We start from the raw sequence: 26,100 nt of genomic DNA on the forward strand, positions 1-26,100 counted from the left end.
TGCATGCTGTAGGCTGAGATGTGAATTGCCAACCCTTCAAGTACACAGCCAGTTTTCCTAGTGACTAAAGTATATGCTTAAGATATGAGCAAGGGGTATGTTCTACTGGAATTCCCTTTTTGTCTGTCTAGATACCATACTGTGGTGTCTGCTGTATATAAATGCCAAAACTCAAATCTGGAATGAAATATATAGCATCAGAAAGTGTGAATATAATTTTAAAGTGTGAAGTGTTCTACTCATTCATGTGATATAAATGCTCTTTCCTTCTTTCTGATATCACTAATTTTCAGTAGAAAAAAACCAGGGATGTAATTTGGGATAGTAGCTATGTAAATTAAGTTACTCCCGACTGAGGAACAGTAGCTATAATTAAAAAACATAGCTAATACAGATTTTGTTTACAAAATTACTCTGACCTTAATTGCCATAATTAACACTAATAGCATGAATTACATGCAATGTTTTGAAAAGAGTCGTTTACAGAGGTGTTTTTTTGTTGTTGTTGTTGTTTTTTTTTTGTTTTGTTTTGTTTTTGTAGTGATAAGAGCCATTTATTTAAATGTTATAATGTATTTAGGCTAAATGCCACTTTTGCTGAAGCTGCTGGGAGCTTTTTGTTGACTTCAGTGTTTTTAGGGTTTCACCCTTGCTGGAAAACTGAACAGCAGCTGTCATGAGGATGTCCTATGCAGCACCTTCTTAATGATCTACAGTACCTGCTGAGCTGTCACCTTTATTATTCTCTTCTGGTACTCTTGTGGTTCAATTAAGGGAGATTAAAGCTTTGGAGACTGCTTTAATTTAAACACATAATTACTTATTTTGCTGTGGTGAGGAACTAGAAAAATATATTGTTTGTGTGATGTACACTGCAGAGAAAAAATTTATTGTGGTGCCCACAGTATGCAAGAGGTGAATCAGACTTTAGGGTAGTACAACTGTGTAGCAGTTGACCTAACCAACAAATTGTTGTCTTGGCTGAACTATTATGTCAGAACAGAAAGTGATATGAAATTACAACTTGCATAGTTTTCCAAACCTGAGTATGTGTTCCGAAAGGAACATACTTTAGAGCTTTAAACAGTGTGTACAATTCACTTTTTATTTTTTTTAATAATAAGATGTAGCAGTATATGCTAATATTTTTTTCATATAATTCATTTTTTTTCCTGATCCCTGTCACTCTCTTCTTTTTTAATATTTTCATACTTCTGGATTTGTAATGAAAGATATATTAGGATAAACTTCTACTAAATCAGTTAGCCCTCTTGGTGAATTAACATGCACATAATTTTTAACACTAAAGCATAAAGCACTCTAAAGAGTGTTAATCAAAATAGCTAACTAATGCCAACACACTAAATCAACCTTGCTTTGTGCCAAATGCATCATGTTGCTTGGAGCTTATCCACATCCAGAGACTGCAAAACTGGCAGTATTATAATGCAAACCAGCTTAATAAAAAATATTTCTGCTGAAAGGAAAGCAAAAATATATTAAGAATATTTTAGATGCATTTATCTGATAGGTAGCTAAAAGTTTTGAGAAAGTGACTTAATGCAAATACTAAAACATTAAATTGGAAAGTGTTATTTTTTTTTTTCTGGAAATTTTTAAGCTTCCGTCTGTTGTGTAACTATGAATAAAAAGAGCAATTTTTCTAGAAGCACAGGTTTTGATAGGGTTAATATGATGATTCAGGGCCCAACCTTGCTGTCACTCCAACCTCTTGATTTGTATGGTACCTGAATATGTGGGTTTGTTAATCTTAGTGAAATTGACTATTTACAGCACTAGAATCTGAGGCATAATTCAGACTATCTGCTCCATTAGTGTTGAACTGATTTGACAGCAAACTCAGTAATATGAATTACGAATTAGATTTTTCAGTTTGTCATAGCAATATGCAATCCCATTCACAGAGGTAAAATTAAATGTGACTCAGTGATCTAATTTTTCGTTTGCAATTCTGAATTCATCTTTTCCTTTAGAATTAAAACTTTCTGTTATTTTAACCTTCTCAGAGTATCAGAAGTTTTGCGTGCATTTTGTTTCACAGTATAGTTACTCTGTGAACAATATAGAAAAGCAAATAGCTATTTTATGACAATATTTCATTAAACTAGTGAAAGTGTTATAAATTAGGAAAGCAATAGGAAAAGGGAGGAAAATAATTGACACGCTGGTCTTGCAAACGCATTTGTATGTTTTACAGTTGAGCGGGTATGTTTGCTAAATTAGAGATGTTTTGGGAAAAAAAAAAAAAAGAAAAAACTAAAACAAACCAAACCCACAGAATCAATAAAGTTACTTTATTATACTGCCAACACTATGTAAAATATTTGAGAGAGACTGTTCTGTTTCCAAATGGTAAGACTGGGACACTTGGTGAGAGATTTTTTTTCTTAAACATAACAGTGAAGGTAAAGCATTATTGTGTAGAGGCTCTGAATCTGGTGATGTCAGGTGTGTAGACAGTTTGGCATCAAAGTCAAATGGTGTACAGCAGAAAGAAAAAAAAAAAATCACACACATCTTGGAGTTTATTAGTTTTGGATTTATTTTTTTTCTGTTTCTTTACCAAACCATTAAAAAGGAAAAGAGTTCATGTTTAACTCTTCTTTAATTGCAGGAAGATACCATAGCCAGCTTTGTTTAAATTCACTTAAACCAGATCAAATTCTTTTCCTTTTGTCAGTGCTGCCTGTATTTTCCGTTGTTTTTAATGTGGGCAGCTAAACTTCACCCCAACTGTTCTCTCACTCACCCTCCTCACAGAGGAGGAGAAAATACAATAGAAAAGGCTCATGGGTTGAGATAAGGACAGGGAGATCACTCAACAATTATTGTCATGGGAAGAACAGACTCAGTTTGGAAGATTAATGTAATTTATTGCCTGTTACTAAGAGATTAGAGCAGCAAGGACTAAAAGCAAATGAAAGACAACTTTCCCTCATCCACCCTCTTCCACCTTCTCCCCTAGAGCAGTGCAGGGGAACAGGGTCAGTCACTGATGCTTCATCTCCACTGCTCCTTCATGGTCCCTCTCTGCCCCTGCTCCACATGGGGTCCTTCACAAACTGAGCCTGCGGGGGCTGCAGATCTTCAAGACCTGCTCCCACATGGGGTCCATCCATCCCCCAGGAGCAAACTGCTCCAGCACGGGTCCCCCACGGGTGGGCGGCAGCTCCCCCCAGACCCCCTGCTCCTGCGTGGGCTCCTCTCCACGGGCTGCAGCTCCGGCCCGGGGCCTGCTCCTGCGGGGGCTCTCCATGGGCCGCAGCCTCCTCCAGGCCACATCCACCTGCTCCACCGGGGGCTCCTCCACCCATGGGGGGGCTGCAGCGTGGAGATCTGCTCCATGTGGGACCCATGGGCTGCAGGGGGACAGCCTGCTCCACCAGGGGCCTCTCCCTGCACAGCCCGCAGGGGAAGTGCTGCTGCCTGCCTGCAGCACCTCCTGCCCTCCTGCTGCACTCACCTGGAGGGCTGCAGGGCTGCTGCTCACTCTTCTCTCTCTCCCAGCTGCTGTTCCCCAGAAGTTTTTTCTTTTATTTTTTCTTTAAACTGATCTCCCAGAGGCCCAAACAGTGTTGCTCTGTGGCTTGGCTCTGGCCAGCAGCAGGTCTCTTTGGAGACAGCTGGAGCTGGTTTTGATCGGACATGGGGCAGCTGCTGTGCTCTGCTCACAGATGCCAGCCCTGCTGCAAGCCCACTACTGAAATCTTGACATATAAACCCAATACAGATGAAAATTTAGTTGAAATAAAAATCAAGACACTGTCTTAAAACTGTTGAAATGAACGGACTATAAAAATGTTAAAAAAAAAAAAAAAAAAAGCCGTTTTCCAAATAATCTTTATTAAAACTGATTTGGCAAATTCTATCCCACATAGCTATGATTTCCTTTAATTTGCTTTTTGAGGCTGAAATTTAGGTTTTCAGTGAAATTTTGGACTGTTCTCACTAGTAGCCCACATAGTAGCGAACAGCTTGAAAACAATGGATACCTAAAAGCTTTGTAAACTGAATCCATCAGGAAAAGAAGAGTATGGTGATTCCCATAAAGTTTTGAATAATGCAGAATCATCTGCTAGAAGTGAGCCTTCATCAGTCCTTTAGGAAGACATTGGGATAAATTTCTTTGCAACCTGTGGTGCTAAAGTCAGTTCAGTCTCAAAGCTTTGAGAAATTCAGCTTACACAGTCTTTCAGAGGGTCTTAGAAGACTTGTTACAATTTGGAAAATGAATTTTTGCAGCTGGTTTTCTGATAATCATAGTGTATACCAGCTTGGAGAAATGAGGAAGAATATTTCTTAGGTTCTTCTGGAGGTAGCCTTTTCATTTATTTTTTTTCTTTAGTTCATTGAGGAAGTGGTAGTGTGAGTTTAAGGCTGTCTCCTAAAGGATGAGTATGTGACTACTTGAGCAACGAAGTTAAAATGGCTGCTGCTTTCAACAAGTAAAGACATTTTAAATAGAATTTAGTTTTTGAAAGGTGTTCTCGGAACAACTGTAATACTTAATGTAAGATTCTTGAAGAACAACTGAAACTAAACATCTATATAGAGAGTATCTTGTGCTCACCCAGAGTGTTCTTTGAATATTTTGGTGTTTAATACTTTAATATTCTGGTAATACAAAAAAACTTTCCATTTGGGCACTCTTATGTTTAACTTTTCCAGAATTTTATAGGAAGTAACACATTTACATTTGAAAGTTTTACATGTGAATTGTCCCAGTGAAAGCTATTATCAAATAAATACAAAACATAATGTCGTCATACGACAAACTCTCAGACCCTTTGAAAATGGTGTTAGGTAGTACTGCTGTTGACTAGAATTCTGATTGTGTAGGTCACCACATGCAGTGGCAGATGCTATCTGACTTGCAAACCACATAGCAGTGACTTGCTTGCTGATGGTGCTCTAGTCCGTTGTTTGGGAACCCTGGAACTACCATATTCAGTTGTGTTGTTTCCTCAGACCATTTTATAAGCTTGAAATAAAAATAATTGCCAGTAGATTGCAAGTGTGGAAAATTTTAATTTCATGATAGTTGCTAAAATTTTCACACAAGAGTGTAGTGATCAATCTTATGTGTTAAAGAGGAATAGAAAAACAGCAACTCACTGTCTTGTAAGGAAATAATGTATGAATTAATTATTTGTACAGTAATTTTGAGCAGATATTCTCTGTGGAGTCTCTACAGTAAACATAAAGAGAAAATTTTGCCAAAACACAGCTTGAAAGAAGGTATCTTACCCAATGTCAGCCATTGATTTAGTCTTTGCTATAAGTTGGCTTTAAAGAGTATTGATGTGTCATGAAATCCAATTTTAATCTGAACCATTTTGGGACTAAAGGAATAACTGGGATTCCAGACCATAACATATTGAAGCAACTTTGTCAGCAGCCTGGAAGGGAGGAAGTGTTGGTTGTTACTATGATGCAGCAGTCATTTTGTCTGTTTTTGTTAATCGTTAGGAAGTGGTCTGTCTTTAGGAGGAAAACATGTTTTAGGAAGAAAACACATTGCGGTGATTATGACAGTAGGTGAAAAGCTGAGGCAGTTGAAGAGTGATTTCACTGAGTTGCTTTTTATCATTTAGACAACTTGACAACTCTAGTGGTCCTTAATTTTTGTAAACTTTTTTGTGAACTAATCTACAGATAAATTGCTCTTTGTGTGACAGTCACAGTATGATCATTGATGTATGGCTAGTAACAGTATGAAAATTCAACTTTATTTAGATATCAGTCCAGTTACAGTTCACTAGTCAATACTAATTAAAATAATATATTAGTGTGAATACAGATAGGTTGGATATCATTATTTTCTTAAATCTAATTCTTATTAATCCCCTTCCTCTGCAGAACCATGTCCAGACTGACTCAGCTGGAGAGACTGGATTTAGGAAGTAATGAATTCACAGAAGTGGTGAGTTTTACTTAGATAACAAAGCTTATGCCTTATACTACTTTGTGGAGCTTGTTTTCAAAATTGTGCGTTTTCTTCTGCTTATATATTCTTCCCTAGTATAGTGAGGTTAATGTGCCAGTTAAACTTTAATGGTAATATGTATACGAATTATAAACATAGTGATTTGGCTTATAGTAAATTCTAACTCTTATTGTTTAGCATGTATTTAATGTAGTAGTTTTGTGTAAGCTGTGTATGACTTGCTTTTATTAGTGAGCACAACCTATTTAGATGCAAGGGAAATTACATTAATTCAGTTGTAAGTTCAAATATCATTCAAAAAAAAAACAACGAAACACAATTGAAGTGTTCAGGTTTTTCCTTTGTTGTGCTCAGTGTGCTTCTTGTTCTTGATGTCACAGACATATATCTATTTAGAAGCACAGAATCACAGAACAGTTTGTGTTGGAAGGGAACTTAAAGATCACCCTCTTCCAACCCCCTGCCATAGGCAGGGACACCTCCCTTCAGACCAGGTTGCCCAAAGCTCCATCCAGCCTAGCCTTGAAGATTTCCAGGGATGGGGCATCCACAGCTTCTCCGTAAATCTGTAAATCATTTAATAATTTAATAATCCTGTATCAAATAAACCTATAAATCATTTAATGTCCATCTGCTTCTATGAGTACTTTCCTGTATAAGGGAATTGAAGTAGTTAGAAGTATAGTGGAACCTCTTGGCCTACCATATGATAAAGTCAAGCCTCTCTGTGCTACCAATAGATACTTCATGACCCACAGATCATGAAGGGCCAAACACTCACCTAACTATGTGGTTTGTTCGATATAGAAGTGCATTTAAATAAATGTTCATGCCATACGCTCATTACAATGTAGATACAACTGTGGGAGCCTTAAATTAACATGCTTGGGCCCATGTTATGCCATAAGAGCTGCGAAGTAAGTATAGGTTCTGAAACTACCTATTTGGATGTATTTTTGCCTGATCTCTTCATCTCTCCAAACCTTTTATCTGGAAAAGTCAACTACTGAGAACTTGATTAAAATCTATTTGTAAAAGTACAAAAATGGTTAGAACTTCTTTGGGAGGGGGGATGTGTCTAGATCTGTCTAAAATTTTGTCTTTGTTTATTAAAATAGAAAAAGTGTTTTCTCTTGGAAATTAATTATTAGAGCCAGGACTGCAGGAATTTGTACATCAGTGTTTTCTATTTACAACATAAGGAAATTAAGTTCTGTATTTAACCAAACTTGGTTGTAGTTGTTGTGGTACAGTAGCACGTTTTATGTTTCTTTCTCAGGAGGAACTTTAAATGGTAAAAATCCATTCATCCTTGCTGCAAATGCTTTCCTAAAAAGTAGTCTTTTGCAGATATAAGCTGTAATGAGAGAGAATATCTTGTGCTTCATTTTATGGAATTGTTTGCCTATATTTTTCAGGTGCACCCTTTGTTTTCTACCAGAAAACTAAAATTTGTTTCCTAGTTTTCTCGGTTAATATCTTGTCAACTTCATACTTTTTGAAAAAACAGCTCTTCTGAGTTGATGGAATTTAAGGTTTTTTAGACCTCTTCCAAGAGAAAGAACTATACACAAGATTTATCCATTTTGTGCTCCTGTTGAAAAATAATAGTTCCTGTAAAAATAATATTTACTGTAAAGATACAGTATTGTGATCAAGTTCTTACCACATTTTTTACATCTAGTATATACATACCTTTCAAAAAGTAATTTAATCTGTTTTTTTGATAACACGATGAAAGAAGTGAATATAACAACTATAATAAGACATTACTTAAATTTGCCGTATATGGATCACTAAATTTATTTTTGAATTTCAATACTTTCTGTACGAAATTTTTAAAAATCTGTTTCCCTTTTCAGCCTGAAGTACTTGAACAATTGAGCGGATTAAAGGAATTTTGGATGGATGGTAATAGACTAACACTTATTCCAGGGGTAAGTCCTTTACTGTATCAAATATTTAGTATTTTAATTTACAGTGGAATTTGCTTTGTCAGCTAGTGTATTAAACATATTAAAGTTGATGTATAATTTTAATGTTACTCAAAGACAAAAATCTAAGTGCTGCTTAAGCATTTACTGGCCTACTTAGAAATTGTCACTGACCTTCAGAGTTGGGAGCAGAGCTTTCCTTTCATTGAAAGTTCTGTCATCTAAAAATAATGTTCCAAATAAAGAAAGGGGTAAAAATCCTAGATCAAATCCTGTGTCAAATTTAGAGCTGCCCAGTCCTTCCAAAAAGGAATTACTTTGTGTTAGAGAGCAAGCAGGAGTATACAGGGTAAAAGTTATGTGACTTCACTGGTAAAGGCAGTAAAACAAGCAATGGGTGTTGAAGACTTCGTGCGGAGTGTACAATAGCAAATTCCTGAGACAGCATTCTCCTGATTTCATGAAGGTTTCTGACATCTCTTGGAATTACATGGGGTCAAGGATGACCTATTATTACAGTACGTGTGAACCTGTGTTTATGTTCTAGTAAACTAGTATTTAAAATCTGGGAAGCACCTGGTGTGTTTTCAGAGTTAAAATCATTAGTGAACATCTGATGTGAGGCTGTCTTGCCTGATTAATAGTCTTCTGTACTGTCTTTCTTCACTTCAGCTAAGAGTTCCATGAGAAGAGTTGAGTGGATGTTAAAATTTTCTACTTTGTTATAAAACTGTTTGGAAGCAATTGCTTCTCACCTTTGAAGATATTAAAGACTAGCGTGTATAAAGTGTTTATAAATCTTCAAGTTTATTCTTAGTTCATATGAAAATGTAATACATGCTATACTTTAACTTGTTTTGGTCTTCAGTACAGGTCAGTGGTTCACTCATGTTGTTTTTGAGGTTAAGTAGAATGCAATTTAACACCAAATGCAAAAAAAATAAGCATTAAAAGACTTCAGATGAGTCTGATTATGTCCTTACATTATATTGTGCACCTCTGTTCTTCTGTTCTAAGGCTTCTATCACTTGGTCCACGGTAATTGATCAAGCACTTGAATTTACAGTCTGTGTCTCGAGCATCATGTTAACTATATGTGTCAGCACAAAATATTACATTATAAGGTTTGGGTATTCCACGTAAAGTTGTATTTCAGCATTGTAAATAGGTTTTCACTTTTTCCTGTAGCATTGTATTTCAGAGACAGTTTGTTGTCAAAAATGCTGGCTTTTTTTTGTTGTTGAACTTGCACTTCCTAGAATACATTTTCTTTTTCTTGTAGTTCATAGGCACTTTGAAACAACTGACCTACTTGGACGTTTCTAAAAACAACATTGAAGTGGTTGAAGAAGGTATTTCAGGTTGTGAAAGCCTACAAGACCTATTGTTATCCAGTAATTCGCTTCAGCAACTGCCAGAGTCTATTGGTTTGTATTTTCATTTAATTCAAGCTCTAAAAAGTTAGACACAGAACACTTGAAAATACACAAATGAACACAAATGGTGTTTTAGATCTAAGTTTCAATTGATTTAAAGCTCCACTTTGGATAAAGCTGAATAAAACATTCATATTTGTTCTGGAGCATTTTTAATTTTATACTGTAATTTGTAAATGGATGAATAATTGTTGACTGTAACAGAGTTTTTTGTTTGTTTATTTTTAAAAAAGATACTTATTTCCTCTGACTGCCTTGTGGTAAACTGATAAATGAGTTCCCACCTGCTCACTTTTAGTAGGCGTGTAGCACTATGGGAATGCCAAGGAATATAGATGATTTCCCCCTAATTAAAGATCAAAACTTGATTTAATAATCTCCAATGTGTTTTTGACTCAGTTATTTGTTTTTCTACAGGTTCTTTGAAGAAGGTAACAACACTTAAAATTGATGAAAACCAGTTAATTTATTTGCCAGACTCCATAGGAGGGTATGTATTTCACTGGAATAAAACATTGCATTGCCTTTCTGCAAGTTTATCTGTAACAATGGTTTCTGTATTGAATATTTTTACACTTCTCTAACTGATTTAATTTCTTCTGCATATTTATGTCTTAATAAAACTGATAGCAATTGCTTCATATCTTTCTTCCCTTTTTCAGCATGTGCGATCTTTACATTTTATTTGATATGAAGACCTATGTTACTCAATCACTAATGTAGCCACCAGTCTATAAATGAAAAATTTAATGAGAAAGGAAATATATGTTGACAAAGACATGCAGCTGCTGCAAAGTGTTTTTGGCAGTATCATAGCAGTGACAGTGTTAAGTATTGCAGGTCATTGAACCAGTATGAGAAAGCTTGTAAAAAGTTTATCTGACCGTGCACAATCATAGGCTTTGTATATTTTAGGGAGAGTTTTCACTTCTTAATCAGCAAGATTTTTTTTTTACCAAGTTGATATTCAGTAGTTTAATACTCAGAAATAATAGCAAAAATAATTGGTTTAGAATTAAGTGCTATACAGATGAGGGATATTTGTTCCAATTTATTTTCTCCTATTATGATTGATGTACATTACATTTTATTGTCAGAATTCACAAAATACTTTTTCACTGCTAACATGTCGTTTGTTCACTGTCTCCAACTGTAAATACTTGCACTCAGCAACTGCTTGGCTATGATTTGTCTCATTCTGAAAGTCTTCAGTACCTTGACCCCCCCCTGTTTTCACTGAAAGCTCTCTTCTGAGGGCAATGTAAAGGAGATTAAGAAAATATGATAATTTAGGCAATTAGTGAAGGACTTTCTTGGGTTTCAATTTCATTTGGGTGTCAGAGTTTCATTTTGAATTTCATTTGTAATTGTTATTGGTATTAATGTAATTCAAACTTAGTGCCCGACTAATGTTGGGTGAATTAACCTGTACAGCGGCGTAATATTTTTTTCAGGTTAGTGTCAGTAGAAGAGCTGGACTGTAGTTTCAATGAGATTGAAACTTTGCCTTCATCTGTTGGGCAACTCTCTAATATAAGGACATTTGCTGCAGATCACAACTTCTTAACACAACTGCCACCAGAGGTATGTTTGTACTTACAAAACTGTAAACTGAAATATTTTCATGGATATTAAACTGCCTTTTCTGTACAAATTTTATTTGGTTAGCAAGTTGAGAATTCTTGCCTAGGTTTTGTGTGTGGTGTGTGTGTGTGTAAAGGAAGGCATATATGAATACACAAGTTTTCAAATAATGAAATTAAATCTGAAAAATTTTTGAAGCAAGAATTAAAATTCAGTTGCTATTGAACTAACAGGAATATATAAAATAATCCTAATTATACTTCACAAGGAAAAATAGCTGCAGTCTAGTTGTTTTAAAATAATAACCCATATATTTAGAGCTATGAAAGTGAATTAATTCTTTTTTTCTTTTTTTTTCCAGATAGGAAATTGGAAGTATGTAACAGTGTTGTTTCTGCATTCTAATAAGCTTGAATTTCTCCCTGAAGAGATGGGTGATATGCAGAAATTAAAGGTCATCAATCTGAGTGACAATAGGTTTGTGAACACACAATTTAAGTAAAAGTATTGTAAAGAGCCGTAGCATTGCAAAAGTTTTATTGTAACTTATGTCTATCCTCTAAATGTAAGTAGAGTTACTTTTGTGAATATACCATGTTCTTTTTCATCATATCTCACCCACAGGTTATAAGCTGACTGGAACGTATGTATTTTATTGTTGCTACGTTGTATTTTATTTATTATTGGTCCATTGTATGACGATGTATTTCTTCGAATTAGGCACATTCCTGATGACTTAAGCATCTGCATTGACACACAGCTTTAGATACACCCATGGTTGTTAGCATGTATTTTTCTAGGGAATTAATTTGTTCTTTTCTTAACATTTCTATTTGATTCCTAGCTAAAAATTAATAGCTTCCTGTATTGCATATGGAGGACATAAAACAGTATCACAGTATATTGTAGAACACTTGAGTGTGCTGGACAGCGGGGAAGAAGGAGTTGTTTCATTAGAGCTGGTCGTTAAAAACTGGCAAAACCCTTCTCATTGAGGAACTGCCAATTCACAGAAATTAAATATGTTGGGAGAGAGAAGTCTGAGCTCTCCCTCCTGTTATCCAAATCCAGCTTCTCTGTACTCTACCCATAGCCTGATACCTCCATTAATGCCAGAGCTCTTATTATTCAGGGCAGCCCCATTCACATACATTTTCTTTCTTAGGAAAAATAAAAAGCGTTATTTCAGGTGTGAATTTTTTCTTTCCTTTTTCTTCTTACTTTTTATTTTTTATTTTTCTTAATTGGAGCACATTTGTACTGAAAATTGCTGAGAATCCAAAATAGAGTATAAAAATAAATAGTCCTGATTTTAAGTCAGATAGTTGATTTACATGCCATGATAATGATTGTCTTTAAAATGGTATTCATATCACTGAATTGAATTAAATTCAAATTAACAGTCTCACTTTTTAGGCTGCTTGCTAAACTGGTTAGAAGTTCACATACAAAAGAAGATTCTAGGTACAACTTCTAATCTAAATTAAGTGCTATTACCTTTCAACAGTGAATAGTTATTAATTTAACAATATCTGTAAATGTCTATTGTAAGCATTTTTTGCAGGCTAATGCAGCACTGTTTCTTAGTAGTCTTAGTATTGATAAGTGTACTTAAATAAACTTTTATTCTTCTAATTTGCAGACTGAAGAATTTGCCATTTACCTTCACAAAACTGCAACAGCTCACTGCTATGTGGCTATCAGATAATCAGGTGAATGTTTTGGGGAAAAATGTATATAGAGAGATGTTTACTTTATTTTTAATGGAGTTGACAAGTACAGAGCAAACCATAATATAATGAGAAGTGATACTGTGTATCTGCATCAGTAATTCCTTGACTTTGTCTGTTCTCCTAAAATAAACAGCATTGAGCCTACACTACTTCAGAGCTTTGCATAGTTCTGGCAAAGTTCTGAATTCTTAAGAAATCTAATGTAACACAATTTACATTATTTTTTGTTGTTACTTTAGGCTTACAGGAACAATAGTGCTTGATATATAGCTAGTACTTGAATATGTAGCATGTTGTTTCTTCCATAGATATACCATTGGGGAAACTTAATAAAATAAGTGATAAGTGATGTAATAGAAGGCAGAGCAGTTTTCAAAGTAATAAGATATGTTACGTATATCATATTTACTTTTTACCTCTGTATATTGTCTTAATGGTTCCTCCTTTGATTGTTTCTTAGTCTAAACCACTTATTCCACTTCAAAAAGAAGCTGACCCTGACACTCAGAAAACAGTTCTTACTAATTACATGTTCCCCCAGCAACCAAGGACTGAGGATGGTAAGAATTTCTGAAATACTGTCAGAATATTCCCTTTTTGAAAACAATCCAACTAACATGATTTTCACTGAATAATACTTAGATCAAAGTTTTAAGTAAAATTCAAAGTGATGAAAAGTCTTTTGAATGAGAAATGTAGTTTAAACACATGATCCACATATTAGTAAATTCTAGGTGAAAATATGTTTCAGTCAGAAGTGTGCATGTGAGGAAGAGTGAGGTGAGGAATAGACTGGTAAGATTGTGTTCTGTGATGGATGCCACTTCCTAATGTGACATCCTTTTTCATTCGGGCAGAGTTTAATGGTTTGAGTTGAAATTCTCCTTGCCAGGTGTCTGCTTTAGACTGACTGGCAATATGTCAGACTCTGTTACTGAATACATAATTCTGGAAAGTTTTATAGCATTCTGTAGCTTACTGTAAATGTAAAAAAAAAAAAAAAAAAAAAAAAAAAAAAGGAAAAATGCTTTTTGCTTACATTTATTCAAACTCTTTTATAAAAGGTTAGGCACAGAATATGAAGACCTTGCCAAAAAGTTCTTTCTGCACTCTTGTGAAATAGTTAGGAAAATGAGTAACATTCCACTGGGAGTTAAAGTCTGTATGTTTCTCCACTTTCCTTCCCCCGCAGGCAAAAGGAAAAAGCTTGTACCTCTTTCACAGAAGTCAGACTATTTTTGAGATATATGAAGTATAGTATGCATGTAGTTGGACTGGGTGGGTGGCTGGGTGTGTGTGTGTGTGTATGGGAGGGTTAATCAATGGGTATAATTGCAAAACTCTCAATTGGCAACATTTTATGTTCCATGGCACAAAAGTGTAGTACATTGAGAGGAGTAATCAAAAACATCTACAAAAACAGTAAATTATGCATCACTTTTAGTGCCCTCTAATGCAGATAATGAATCTGCAATCCCTGTGACAGAATGTGAGAGTTAAAAAAAAAAAAAAAAAAAAAATCATTTGGAGGTTGTCAGTGAAGTTGAAGGTAGTCCCTGAAAGCATTATGTCTGTTTGAATTTTATTTTACCCAGGTGCTGGGTCCCTTTCTGTAGACAAAGAAAAGGACAATTGTTTGGCTTAGGTTGAATAAGTTCAATAGATATCCTTTTACAAATTTCAATTAAAATATAAATTTTGGGGTGTGTCAGGAATTGTTTCAGGCATAAAAAGTCTATGAGAATATTTACAGATACTTTAAAATAGAAAATGTATCCAATAAACACAGAGTAAAAAATAATTATAATTATACATATGTATTTGCTATTGTATATATTTTTATATTATAAATGCCTATAAGCATTTTTCAATTTCAGGTATAGATATATCTGGAAACAGTTAATATGAACAATATTGGCATTTCTAGAGAAGTATATAGTTTAGTATATAGTGGTGTTAAGGCACAGAAGCATGCTAGAATAAGACAGTGGGTAAACAAAAGTGTTTTTTTTTTCTCTTGTAAAATTAGGCAAGAAATACTCTGTAAAGCTCCTCATTTGTATACCTGAAGTTATATCTTATGTTGAGTTTCAGAAGCTTTTTGTTTATTTCAGGATTGGTAATGAAAGTTCTTGTCAGAAAGTCACTTTTCTGTTTCCCTTATCATTAAGTGAAATCAGGTGAATTCTCTTAGATGAGCATAGTGAGACCGTATCACTGAAGTCAGTTTATATTAATCTAACTATCATTTCCTTTGTTTTGTAAAAGTACATATTTTAATACCTTATATAAGTATTTTGCAGAGTTATGCTGAACATTTGCAATTGTGAGGGTTCAGGCTAGTGTATGGCTGCATCCATGAAGTGTTTAACTTTAGAGGTAGGGATTATTAACAAAATTACAGCCAAGTTCCTAAAGCTGTGAGAGCTCAGTTAGTTTTCAGCTTATTAATCACCATCTTACCTTTTCCAGTATACATGTAAAAATTCACAAATGCTATACAAGAAAAAGAAGGAAAAACAGGATTTTTATTTCGTATAATGTATCCTATTCTTATATAAGTCTTTTTTTATTCAGTTATGTTCATATCTGACAATGAAAGTTTCAATCCATCTTTGTGGGAGGAACAGAGGAAACAGCGTGCTCAGGTGGCATTTGAGTGTGATGAAGACAAAGATGAGAGAGAGGCACCACCTCGGGTTAGTATTAATTTTTTTTTAAACAGTTGATGCTTCCCTCCCTATCACTCCCATCCACACTCCCAAGCCCAATCCTTTTTCTTCATTGGGGTGTGGATTTAGGTCTTCTGAAGAAATCACAGAATCACAGAATGGCTTGGGTTGGAAGGGACTTTAATTCCAACCTACCTGCCATAGGCAGGGATGCCACCCACTAGATCCAATTGGCCAAGGCCCCATCCAGCATGACCTTGAACACCTCGAGGGATGGGGCATCCACAGCTTCTCTGGACAACCTGTGCCAGTGCCTCACTACCCTTATAGTGAAGAATTTTCTCCTAAAGTCTCCTATAAATCTATCCTCTTTTAGTTTAAGACTATACGCCCTTGTCCTCTCATTATCTACCCAAGTAAAGAGTCCTTCTTAATCCTTTTTATAAGACCCCTCTAAGTATGGAAAGGTCACAATGAGGTCTCCCTGGAGCCTTCTCTTCTGTTGGCTGAACAGCCCCAGCTCTCTCAGACTTTCTTAACAGGAGAGGTGCTCCAATGAAGGACTTCATTTATTAGTTTAAGGGTATCTAACTGGAAAAATTCTTTTCCCCCTCAGATCACTTAAAAAGGAGCACCAGGGAAAAAGTCTTAGCTGGTTTAGGGCATAATTAGGAGACTGCTGAACTGGTTCTGCTGTGGAAGAGGGATAGTAGGGAAAAAATGATTAATCCTGATGTTCCTTTAAGTACTGTACATCTGTTATAGTTCTTCCTGCTTGCATTCAATGGACAAATTAAAAAAAATAAAATAAAAAAGATTTGTAATCTTGCTAGGTTTTATAAAATTGTCTTAATCCAAGTAGACTCAAACAACTAAATGGAGATCCTGCATTTCTCTGCTGAAAGTTTTGTCCTAATTCATTGCCTGTTTGAAAGCTAATACTTTAATTATGGCATTTAATTAAATTTAGAACATTCCTGCTTTTTTTTGTTACACAGGAAGGCAATCTGAAGAGATATCCAACTCCATATCCTGATGAACTGAAGAATATGGTCAAAACTGTCCAGACAATTGTACATAGACTAAAGGATGAAGAGTCTACTGAAGATGTTGCCAAGGAATCAAAACGAGAAAGCCAAGCAGTTTCTGTAAAAGATGTGGGGGTAAAGGTTAGATAAAGCATTCTCTTTTGACTTCACTAGAACGTCCAAATATCTAGAGTATCATTGATTCCTTTTCATTCTTCTCTGCATTAGTGCTTTAGCGTTAATTAAAGAACAGAATTTACCTTTTCATCATCTTAAGAAGTTTGTAATAAACGTGTGTTTTGCAGCAGTAATTTTCCTTTAAGAACAAGGAAGATGGCTTGATTCTCAGGAAATACAAAATACAGATATGCTACCAAGCTGTTGAATCCAGTTTCTGGAGGATGGCATCCTTGTTGTTACCTGATTTTCCTTTACCCATGAAACTTCAAAAGGAAAATCAGGATTATCTCTAAAAATCTTACTGCTGACTGAAGGTTTAATACAATAAGTTGGGAAGGCAGCAAGCTGGCACACAAGTGGCTAACAGGCTGACGTTGTGTGCTAAGTGGTAGAACTGTTTGGCATCTGTTTGCTGCTGATTTGATATTGTACATATTCTTGGCCTTTTTTTAGTTTGTTTAACTGGAAGTATAATGGTATGAATTGACCCCAGCAGTGAGGGGAGTAAAACCAATCGGTGGAGCCTATAATTTAGTAATCTACAGAGATTTCTCTCTACCTTGTGTATTTTGTACTTGATAATTTCAAAGGTCAGATTTTCCATTTTATAGTTTCCTAAAATATTCAATACTAAGTCTTACTATCATGAGATACTGAAAAACCTTTCAGGATGTTTTTTCTACAAATGTTCTTAATCCTGTAGACTTCAGAAATTGTTCCAATAAAGAACAAAGCTGATGAGAGAAAGCAATATTCAGCCGGAAGCTCTGTGCAGAAGCCTACTGAACCAGAAGCTGAGCACTGCACTGTAAATTCACAGATGGCTGCACTTGTTAAAACCTTGCAGAACACGAAAACAATTGTCAACCATGAGGACACGCTTGAGGTATGGCATTGTGATGAACATCGTAATAGTCAAAGAATTGTGCTGGTGTTGCATTGAACTAGCTACTATGAAAGACACAAATTCATGTTGACAAAAGCAGAAAATTGCCATCCATAAGTGTTGTATGTACAAATGGGTTGGTAATGTAATATTGTTTTTACTTCACACTATATGAAGTACAAGTTGAAATAGCTAATAAAAAGTTGGTATTGAAAGATGTATGCATTTGAAGAAAAATAAAGAAAACTGGATTAAAACTGTAAGTATCAAGCTGTGGAAAGACTCAAATAGGATTTTTCCTTTTTTCTTTTTTTTTGCTTGACTTTCAGTACTTAAGTAAATAATAGTAATTGTCACTGAAGTGCCAAAATGTCTTAGCAGTGTGAACAATCAAAAACTTATATATCCAAGTGACTACCTGTTCATTTCAAATACCAAGTGGAAGATGTGTTTAAGAATATGTATTCATCTATATTTAGTAGTAAGCTGTCGTGAATGACTTGGTTTGTATTTACTTCTTGTAAAGGTCAGACACTTTTACTTCTGAATTCTTTGTAGACAAACAACCATCTATTTTTTTTTTTTAATTTAGAATATGTTTCAGACGATAAAATTTGGAACTTGCCAGTTAGTTGCCAGTCACAACCCATGAAATGCTTCTTTTCATAGTTTCACAAGCAGATTATTTTTGTCTGTGTTTTGCAAGCAGTGGAGCATGCATATATCATACATTGAAGAGGCTTTGTGGCAAGCAGTTGTGCCTGTTGCTGTGTCTTTTCCCCCTTAACGTGTTTCTGCTGTTACCTGCTTTCTGAAAACATTGTATTTTATTTTTTATTTTAAAAACATAATTTCTGAAAATCGTATTAGTTGTCTAATGGTGGAAGCATGTCTTTGAAGTTGGCTGTGTGCCAGTTAAGGAAATGCAGTAGCAGTATGTAGTCAGGGATACTGAATTCTTAGTGCAAGGACAAACCTGCTAGTAGTTTTGTTACAGCTCAATCCAGATATCTAAACCTTACATGCATACAAGTTTTTCATTTCAACATTAATTTGCACTTGTAATATGTCACACCCAAAGCTGACGGGCAATGTGATGGAGGCAGTGATGAGAATGTCTGTTCTGATTGCAGAGGAGCAGATTTGAGTTTTATTTACTTACTTGTTTAATGAAGGCTGTCACACTGTGATTGCTACTTCTCACTCAGGTTTACTCTCCTTTACTGCAGTCCAAAGAACTCACCAGGTTGTTGGTATCATGGGGGTGGTAGTACTCTAGAAGGTTCTACACATTAAATGTTCTGAAACTTTTAAGAAAAAATTAACATTAACAGACTTGTTTTGCAATCTGTGACATGTTTTGTAGCATTTGTAAGAGGAAGCATGCTTACTAGAGAGAAATGTTCATGTTAGGGAAGGTTTTTTTTCCCTTCAAAATATTTCTGAAAACCTGGCAGTAGGATACTGAATCTGTTGCCTGGCTCCTGTTGCAGGCAGCTGTGTTAGTTGATCTATTTCATATAGTGCACTGAGCTCCATCTTATGGTTAGGAACTAGTGATTTCTAGCCTAAATCTATTCAGTGTCAATTGTTCTTGAAGTTAAATAACTTCTCTTCCATTTGTAGTTCACACACGGTGTAAAAAAACAAACTACACTTCCTTTTCCCTCTCTTTCCCTAAATTAGTCTATGCAAACTAAAATCAATCTTTTCTCACAGCATAACTCTCTGTTCCTAAATCATGTAGTTTGAGCAGTTTTCTGCTGAACTGATACCCAGATCATCAGTCTGGGGCGTTTGCTGGTTCAGCGGTAACTTAAAGGCAGTCAACATTGTAGGCAGCTGAAAAAAGAGTAGAAGCAAACATCATTGATGTGTCTTATCAGGAGCGAACAGGTAAATTCTGTAGTACATTTAAGACCTCAGCTAGAGCAGTGTGTGCAGTTTTAAGTACTGAAATTCAATGAAGGTGTCAAGCAGTTACAGAGTCCAAAGAGAGCAATAAAAAAGCATTAGATACTAAAGATCTAGAGAATTTCTAAGTGAATTGGAAAGTATTGATGTCCTTTAGTCTAAAAAATGTGAAGTTCCTGGGGCAGAAAGCAAGGGAGGGGTTAGGCATTAGCAGTATTACAACACCTTGAAAGCAACTGCAGAGAGAAAAGGAATAATTTGTTACTATTTCCACCAGCAGTGGGGAACAAAAAAAAAAAAAAAAAAGTTGTAACACAATAGCACAGATACTTCCTTATCTGTTGCTGGAAACTTAAAGTTTGTGTGTGCCACTTCATGGTAGTGTCTATTACCATGTCATTGAATGATGATATCATGACTGTTTCTTTTCTGACTAAAACTCAATCAGAGGTTCTTCCAGAGGGGGGGGAAATTGTTTCATCTGCTTGCTCTGAGCAGGGTCTTGCAACTGAAGTTACCTTCTGGTTTGATTAGCATTTCCACAGAGTTCATCATTGACAAAGCAAGTCTGTATATACTGCTGCTTTAGTGGAAAACTCAGTGGAAAAAAAGTTATTAAAATCAGTTGACATGCACTACAAAATGCACTAAACAGTTGCTATGTTATACCTATGTGATGTTGCTCATCTTCCTCTTTATTGTTCAGTGTGTGACAGTTTAGATAGCATTTACTTAACCTTTAACCTCTTATGTTAAATGCACAACATAAAGCTGTTTTTCCTTTAACAGGAGTCAGAAGAACTGTCCTCTGATGAAGAGATGAAAATGGCAGAAATGCGACCACCACTGATTGAAACCTCCATAAATCAACCAAAAGTGGTAGCTCTTAGCAACAGCAAAAAAGGTGAGATTCTCTAAAAAGCAAATAGTTCTCATAGTTCCTTGACTCAAAATTCCTAGTTTTTCTAGTTAAATTAGGAGAATTAGTGTGTTAAAAGAAAGATGATCAATTCCCTATTTAAGCAATGAAAACAGAAAAGAATTCTGTAGAATCTTATGCTTAGGTGTATAGTAGAGAAAGCTGTACTGACCTCTTGATTTTTTTTGTTGTTTGTTTGTTTGTTTTGTTTTGTCATCAGTTTAAAAGCAGAGGGAAAAAGGACTATTTTCTGGCTTGGGGGACTGTTAGCTTGAACACACTCTCAATCTGTTGAAAGAGGATTGCAGAAAATGGTATTTACCTTGGAAACATTCCATATTTCCTCCCTCTCTCAGGTTTTGTGAGCTTGTTTAAATTTCTCAAAGAAGTCATGCACTCTTCCTAAGGTTTAAGAATAAACTTCTCTTGTGTCAACTCTTTCTCCACTCACTTTACTCTTTGATCTGGGGAGAGAGGAAATAAGAATAATAATTGTTTTTGTTAGCTAAGTTTTATATTGCTTCTCTGGAAGATAATTTCAGTCTGGATAACCATTTTCTTGAGAGTAAGGAATGACCTAAGATCCAGAGAAAATGAAATTAAGTCAAAGAGCAAATTGTATTTTGCTTCATGTGATGTCCTAGACCAGGAAAAAAAGGCTCTTCTGGCTACTATATGTAAGAGGGAAAGATTTTGAGGGTGAATGAAAAGAGCACTGAGGTAGCTGGAAGAGTCTTCTGAGGATTACCTCAGAAGAGGTGGAAAAAAAAAAAGAGGCAAAAAAAAAAAATGTTTATCGGTGTTGTTGCTGGACTTCTATGCCTGGCTAAAGTTAGTAAGTCAAAACATTTCTTATCTCTGAAACTAGAAATTAGATTCACAAAATTTATGTTTTTGGTACCTGTAACTGTCTCATGAAGCAAAAATGTAAATGTATTGATTTGTGCACTTGTTTATTCATGTCAAAATCATGGCTGGCTTGAAGTCCTGCAGATCAATGATTTTTATATGGATCTGGTGTGTAAGTTTGCATACATTATGCAAGAATAAATGTGGAAAGGTATAAATAACTGATCACTCCTAGGTGATCTGTGAAGCATGGGAATGCATTGAGTTCCAATTGCTCAGAAGAATATTCTTCTTTCATATGTTTTACATCCATAAAACTATATGCATTTCTAGTGATCCAGTTCTTCCCAGACTGTTTGTTGTAATAAATAGCTATTTAACAATGATACAGTGTTCAAAAACAAAAACTGTGTGCTTTCAAAGTTCTGCACGTCAAGCAGTGTACTTTGGTTTCATAGTGTCTAATAGACTCACACAACTGAAAACTTTGGAGTCACTGCAAAAATAGAAACATCATTTGGTGGATAAGTTTGGGAAATTTTATGTAATGTAACACTAGATTATGCCAAGGAAACTTGGAATAAAGCAACAATTTAAATTTCATTAACAGGTGAGGGCTATTTGCATTGAACCAAATACCTTGGAAAAATAGGAACTATTGCAAGCAGTTCTCTGTGAATTTATTAAAAACAAACAAACAAATAAACAACAAAAAAACAAGTTTGTGAAGGTGATAGCTCATAGTTTAGTTTCCAGTAATGTGTCACTAAGAAAAAGATGATTTTTAAACACCTTAACATGAACACTCTTGCTATGAAACAAATGCATGTATCTATAACTGGCTTTTTGTTGTTGTTGTTTCAGATGATTCAAAAGATGCTGATTCCTTATCAGATGAAGCTACACATAATAGCAATCAAAATAACAGCAACTGTTCCTCTCCTTCTCGAATGTCAGATTCTGTTTCCTTAAATACCGATAGTAGCCAAGATATTTCTCTCTGCTCTCCAGACAAAGAAACACATGCTGCTGTTTTATCTAAGATCAGGTTTGTAGAATACTGTATACAACTAAGCAAGTGTAATAGCAAAATGTTACTTAATCTTTCATATGCAATTTCCATTCATTTAATTCATTAATCATTCATTAAATAATCTAAATTGTAATGTTTTAAAATAATGTTGACTAATGAAATGGTTCTTTAAAAAAAAACACACAAAACTTAGTACAAATTCAAAGACCAATTGTAGTATACAAGATGTGGTTTCATTTCTTCTTATAATAAGGTATAATAATTTCATTCTTAATTTGTGTTATCCCTGCAAATGGATATACTTACAGTATATCATTTTAAAAACTCTGGTTTTAGTTTGTAATGTTGAAGATCCATGTGATTACTAACATAATTATTAAGTAGCTTTTAGAAAATTTTAATGAAAGGAGTTGAAACTTACTACTTTTTGTGGGTTTAATTAAAACGTGCCTTTAAAAAAGAAAGTGCCAATGAAAACAAGACTTCTGTCCAGAATTGTGATGGAACTTGGAAATATTTTTTTTAAATTAAATTATTTTCACTTCATACTTTTTGACATTTTAAGCTATCTATAATCATTCCTGTTCATTTTAAGTAACCATAACACGGTCATGTAATAGATGACAGAAAGCCAAGCTGCTGAAGTTAAGCCCTCTGTGTAATGTATTTTCATGATGGTAAGGTAGCAAATAATAAATTTGTTTATATGTTGGTCTTTGTCCTCTATTGTGTACACAGCATGACTGTGGTGCACGTTATGATTAATTTTTCTAAAATTTATTAAAGGAATATATTGATCCTTCTGGTATTTCTTCTAAGAGCTGTCTTTTCTTACAGGCGAGAAGATGAAAATTTGAATAATCTTTTGCAAAATGGAGGTGAATTGAGCATTACAGTAGAAGAAAAAATAAATGTGCAAGAGAAGGTTACAAATCTGTCTGAATATGAACTAAGCCTTGAAGAAAGAATAGGCCTGATAGGAAAAAGTGTTGATCTAAGCACTCCTACAGAAGAGTCTCACAAGTTAGACCAAATAAACATGAATATCAATAAACTAGTTAGTGAAGAGGCAGTGCCAGTTCCTGTAGAAAGGTTAAAACCACAGGAAACAGCGCCAGTAAAGGGCTTTTTGAACAATATCGTAAGAGAAGAAGGTGAGCAGTTGGAAAATGGAAATAAATATCCTATAAATAAAGTAAATGGACATCCTGAGGAAGCAGTACAGTCTCCCAATAAAGAAGAAGTAATGAGAAGCACTAGAGCTGATGGTGATTCTTCTGCTGAGCTGTCTATTTCACGGAGCACTGAGGACTTGTCACCACAGAGAAGTGGCCCTGTGATGAAGTCTCACAGCATCACCAGTATGGACCCTGGTGGTCTTAAAATCTATGATATTGTCAATGACAATGGATCTTCCCAGGCAAACTCAGTGGTAAAATCTGCATCTGGTAGTACAGATGGGAAAAACATAGTCCGAAGTAAATCTGCTACTCTTCTGTATGATCAGCCTTTGCAAGTTTTTCCTGGGTCGTCATCATCATCTGATTTAGTATCTTCTACAAAAGCTGCATTCAAGTTTGACTCAAATCACAATCCTGAAGGTGCTAATGTAGTGAGAGGATCAGCGACAGGTGGTGCACAGATGTTTTGCACTCCTCAGTATAATATTCAGTACAGCAGCAGTGCAACAGCAAAAGACACTTTGTGGTCCCAGAAACAAAACACCCAAGTCGAACAAGGCAGCTTACCTCCTTCACGTCTGCTGAGGTCTGACAGCACAGAAACCCCCAGCTATGTAAAGCATTCTGCCAATATGAATTTCTCTAATCATAACAACGTCCGAGCCAGTGCTGCATATAACACTCATCAACGGATGTCTGGGAGACATGTAGATATGTGGGCTGTTCCACCAAATGATAGACTGCTCCCTGGAGCAACCAGACACACTCTTCAAAGACAGAGTAGTGTTTCTTCCACAGCTTCTATAAATGTTGGTGATACTGGACCTTCAAGGCGGGCCCAGATTCCTGAAGGGGATTATTTAACATACAGAGATTTGCATTCAATGGGAAGAGCTCCACCAATAATGTCAGGGCAACAGAGACCTCTTTCTGCCAGGACATACAGCATTGATGGTCCAAATGTACCCCGACCACAGAGCGCTCGGCCATCAGTGAATGAAATACCAGAAAGAACTATGTCAGTTAGTGACTTTAATTACTCACGGACTAGCCCTTCAAAGAGATCAAATTCAAGGGTTAACTCGGAACACTCTTTATTAGACCCTACAGGAAAAAGTAAAGTCCCTCATGACTGGAGGGAACAGGTGCTGCGACATATTGAGGCTAAAAAGCTAGAAAAGGTAAAATAATTTTTTTAAATTTTCTACCTTTCTGTCATCTGGGTATGGAATAAGTTAAACAATATGTTTTGAACTGCTTTTAATTGCCAGTGTAAATACACTTCTGTACTTCTACTAAAAAAGGATGTTTGTGTTGAATATCTGAGAAACAAATGGTAGTCCATAAATGAACTTTCCCCTGAAGAAAGAAGTTCCTCTTGATTTTACATCATACTTGCCAGCTTAGTCCAGTTACTTTAGAATACATTAGATGTCCTCTTGACCATCTGAAGTACAAGGCCAGCTCTTTTAGGCCAGGTAATTTTTATTGCTGTTATTAGCATTATATTCATATTATACTAAAATATTCCCTTACCCTTCTTGATCTTTCTCTTCTGCCTTTACCCCCTATTTCTTCACTTCAAGAACAAGGAGAATAAAATCAGTAAAATCTATTTAAAAGTACAGGCCTGCAGCTTCAGTTGCTGAGGAATTCAAAATCCGTAATTAACATACATTTGCCTCCAAGCCAGTTGTCTTTTGAAGTTGGATATTTGACAGATTGTTGAATGAATATTTATTGCTGTGAGATGAGAACACTTAAAAATCTTGTTCATTTCAGGAAATCACAGGAGGTTTTGATATAACTAGACATGATGAACAGGATTCTTCATGTACTTTAAATACTATCAAAAATTTGAGCTGATATGTAGAGCTAAACAATTACATATCTTCAAAGAATTCAGGTAGACACTGTAAGAGTGTATTCTGCTATGCTGTCCAGCTAAACCAACTATAAAATCACTAAACATTGGGCCGGATATCATTAGCCTGATCGTGTTTCCTTGGAGGGGAAGTGAGTAAAGCAGCCAAAATGCATTCTGATTAGGCAGCTAGATGGATTTTTTTTTTTAATTTCTTTTGAAAGAACTTAGTTCATACGTTTGTGATTATTATGCCAAGCACTTCAATATTGCTGATAGGTAAAGAAATTTATTTAGGGATGGATGAAAAAATTAATTTTAACCATGTTTTTTTTTTTCTCTGGATATCAAAGTATCTGGATGATTGGGTATGGTTATGTTTAAGTTGCAGAAATCCTAGTGATTGAAAGGGTCTTTTGTTCTTGTTTTCAAAGAGATCTACACAACTGCCACACCTGTTCTTATAACTCTAAAAACTCTTCTTAAAACTCTAGGTTGAGTCATATAGAACGTAAAATATTTTAAGGCTTTCATAGTATTGTGCTGAAACATGGTGGATGCTATGTCCAACAAGACTGTCACAAACATCACCATGTTCCAGTCGTAATTAAAGGTGTACTCTCTCATCTTCCATTCTCCTGGATGTATATATCAAAACTTACATGAAACAATGGAAAGGGAAAAAAAATGAGCAATGTTTGAGTGCAAGAAACAGAACTTCAGTGCACCACTGACACAATTTGTTTTTAGCTTTCTTGTATTGTCTATATTTGACAATTTAGGAATGATGTTTAATGCATGGTTGAAATCCTTTCAGGTACTATAGTAATGTAGTCACCTAGACTGAAAGGAAATTGATTCACTGACTTTCCCTTTGTATCTTTCTGTACTTTCTTTCATGCTTTTTATGTAAACCTTA

At 35.3% G+C, this 26,100-nt stretch overlaps 1 protein-coding gene across 12 annotated transcripts in view; it reads left to right on the forward strand.

The window, feature by feature from the left end:
- Window positions 1–26,100, forward strand: part of ERBIN (erbb2 interacting protein) — a 120,964-nt gene that overhangs the window by 80,527 nt on the left and 14,337 nt on the right. For 11 of the 12 annotated variants that reach the window (XM_072031772.1, XM_038169987.2, XM_072031773.1 and 8 more), the window contains 14 exons: window positions 5,881–5,944; window positions 7,831–7,905; window positions 9,185–9,329; window positions 9,756–9,828; window positions 10,793–10,922; window positions 11,284–11,399; window positions 12,565–12,634; window positions 13,116–13,215; window positions 15,233–15,354; window positions 16,326–16,496; window positions 17,239–17,421; window positions 20,125–20,239; window positions 21,968–22,151; window positions 22,974–24,498. In XM_072031772.1, coding sequence (XP_071887873.1) covers window positions 5,881–5,944; window positions 7,831–7,905; window positions 9,185–9,329; window positions 9,756–9,828; window positions 10,793–10,922; window positions 11,284–11,399; window positions 12,565–12,634; window positions 13,116–13,215; window positions 15,233–15,354; window positions 16,326–16,496; window positions 17,239–17,421; window positions 20,125–20,239; window positions 21,968–22,151; window positions 22,974–24,498 — 3,073 coding nt within the window. The remainder of the gene's footprint in view (window positions 1–5,880; window positions 5,945–7,830; window positions 7,906–9,184; window positions 9,330–9,755; window positions 9,829–10,792; window positions 10,923–11,283; window positions 11,400–12,564; window positions 12,635–13,115; window positions 13,216–15,232; window positions 15,355–16,325; window positions 16,497–17,238; window positions 17,422–20,124; window positions 20,240–21,967; window positions 22,152–22,973; window positions 24,499–26,100) is intronic. The other variant, XM_072031771.1, reaches the window with a different exon arrangement.

Source organism: Anas platyrhynchos, chromosome Z, assembly GCF_047663525.1.
Source record: "Anas platyrhynchos isolate ZD024472 breed Pekin duck chromosome Z, IASCAAS_PekinDuck_T2T, whole genome shotgun sequence".
In the NCBI taxonomy this organism is placed as follows: Eukaryota; Metazoa; Chordata; class Aves; order Anseriformes; family Anatidae; genus Anas; species Anas platyrhynchos.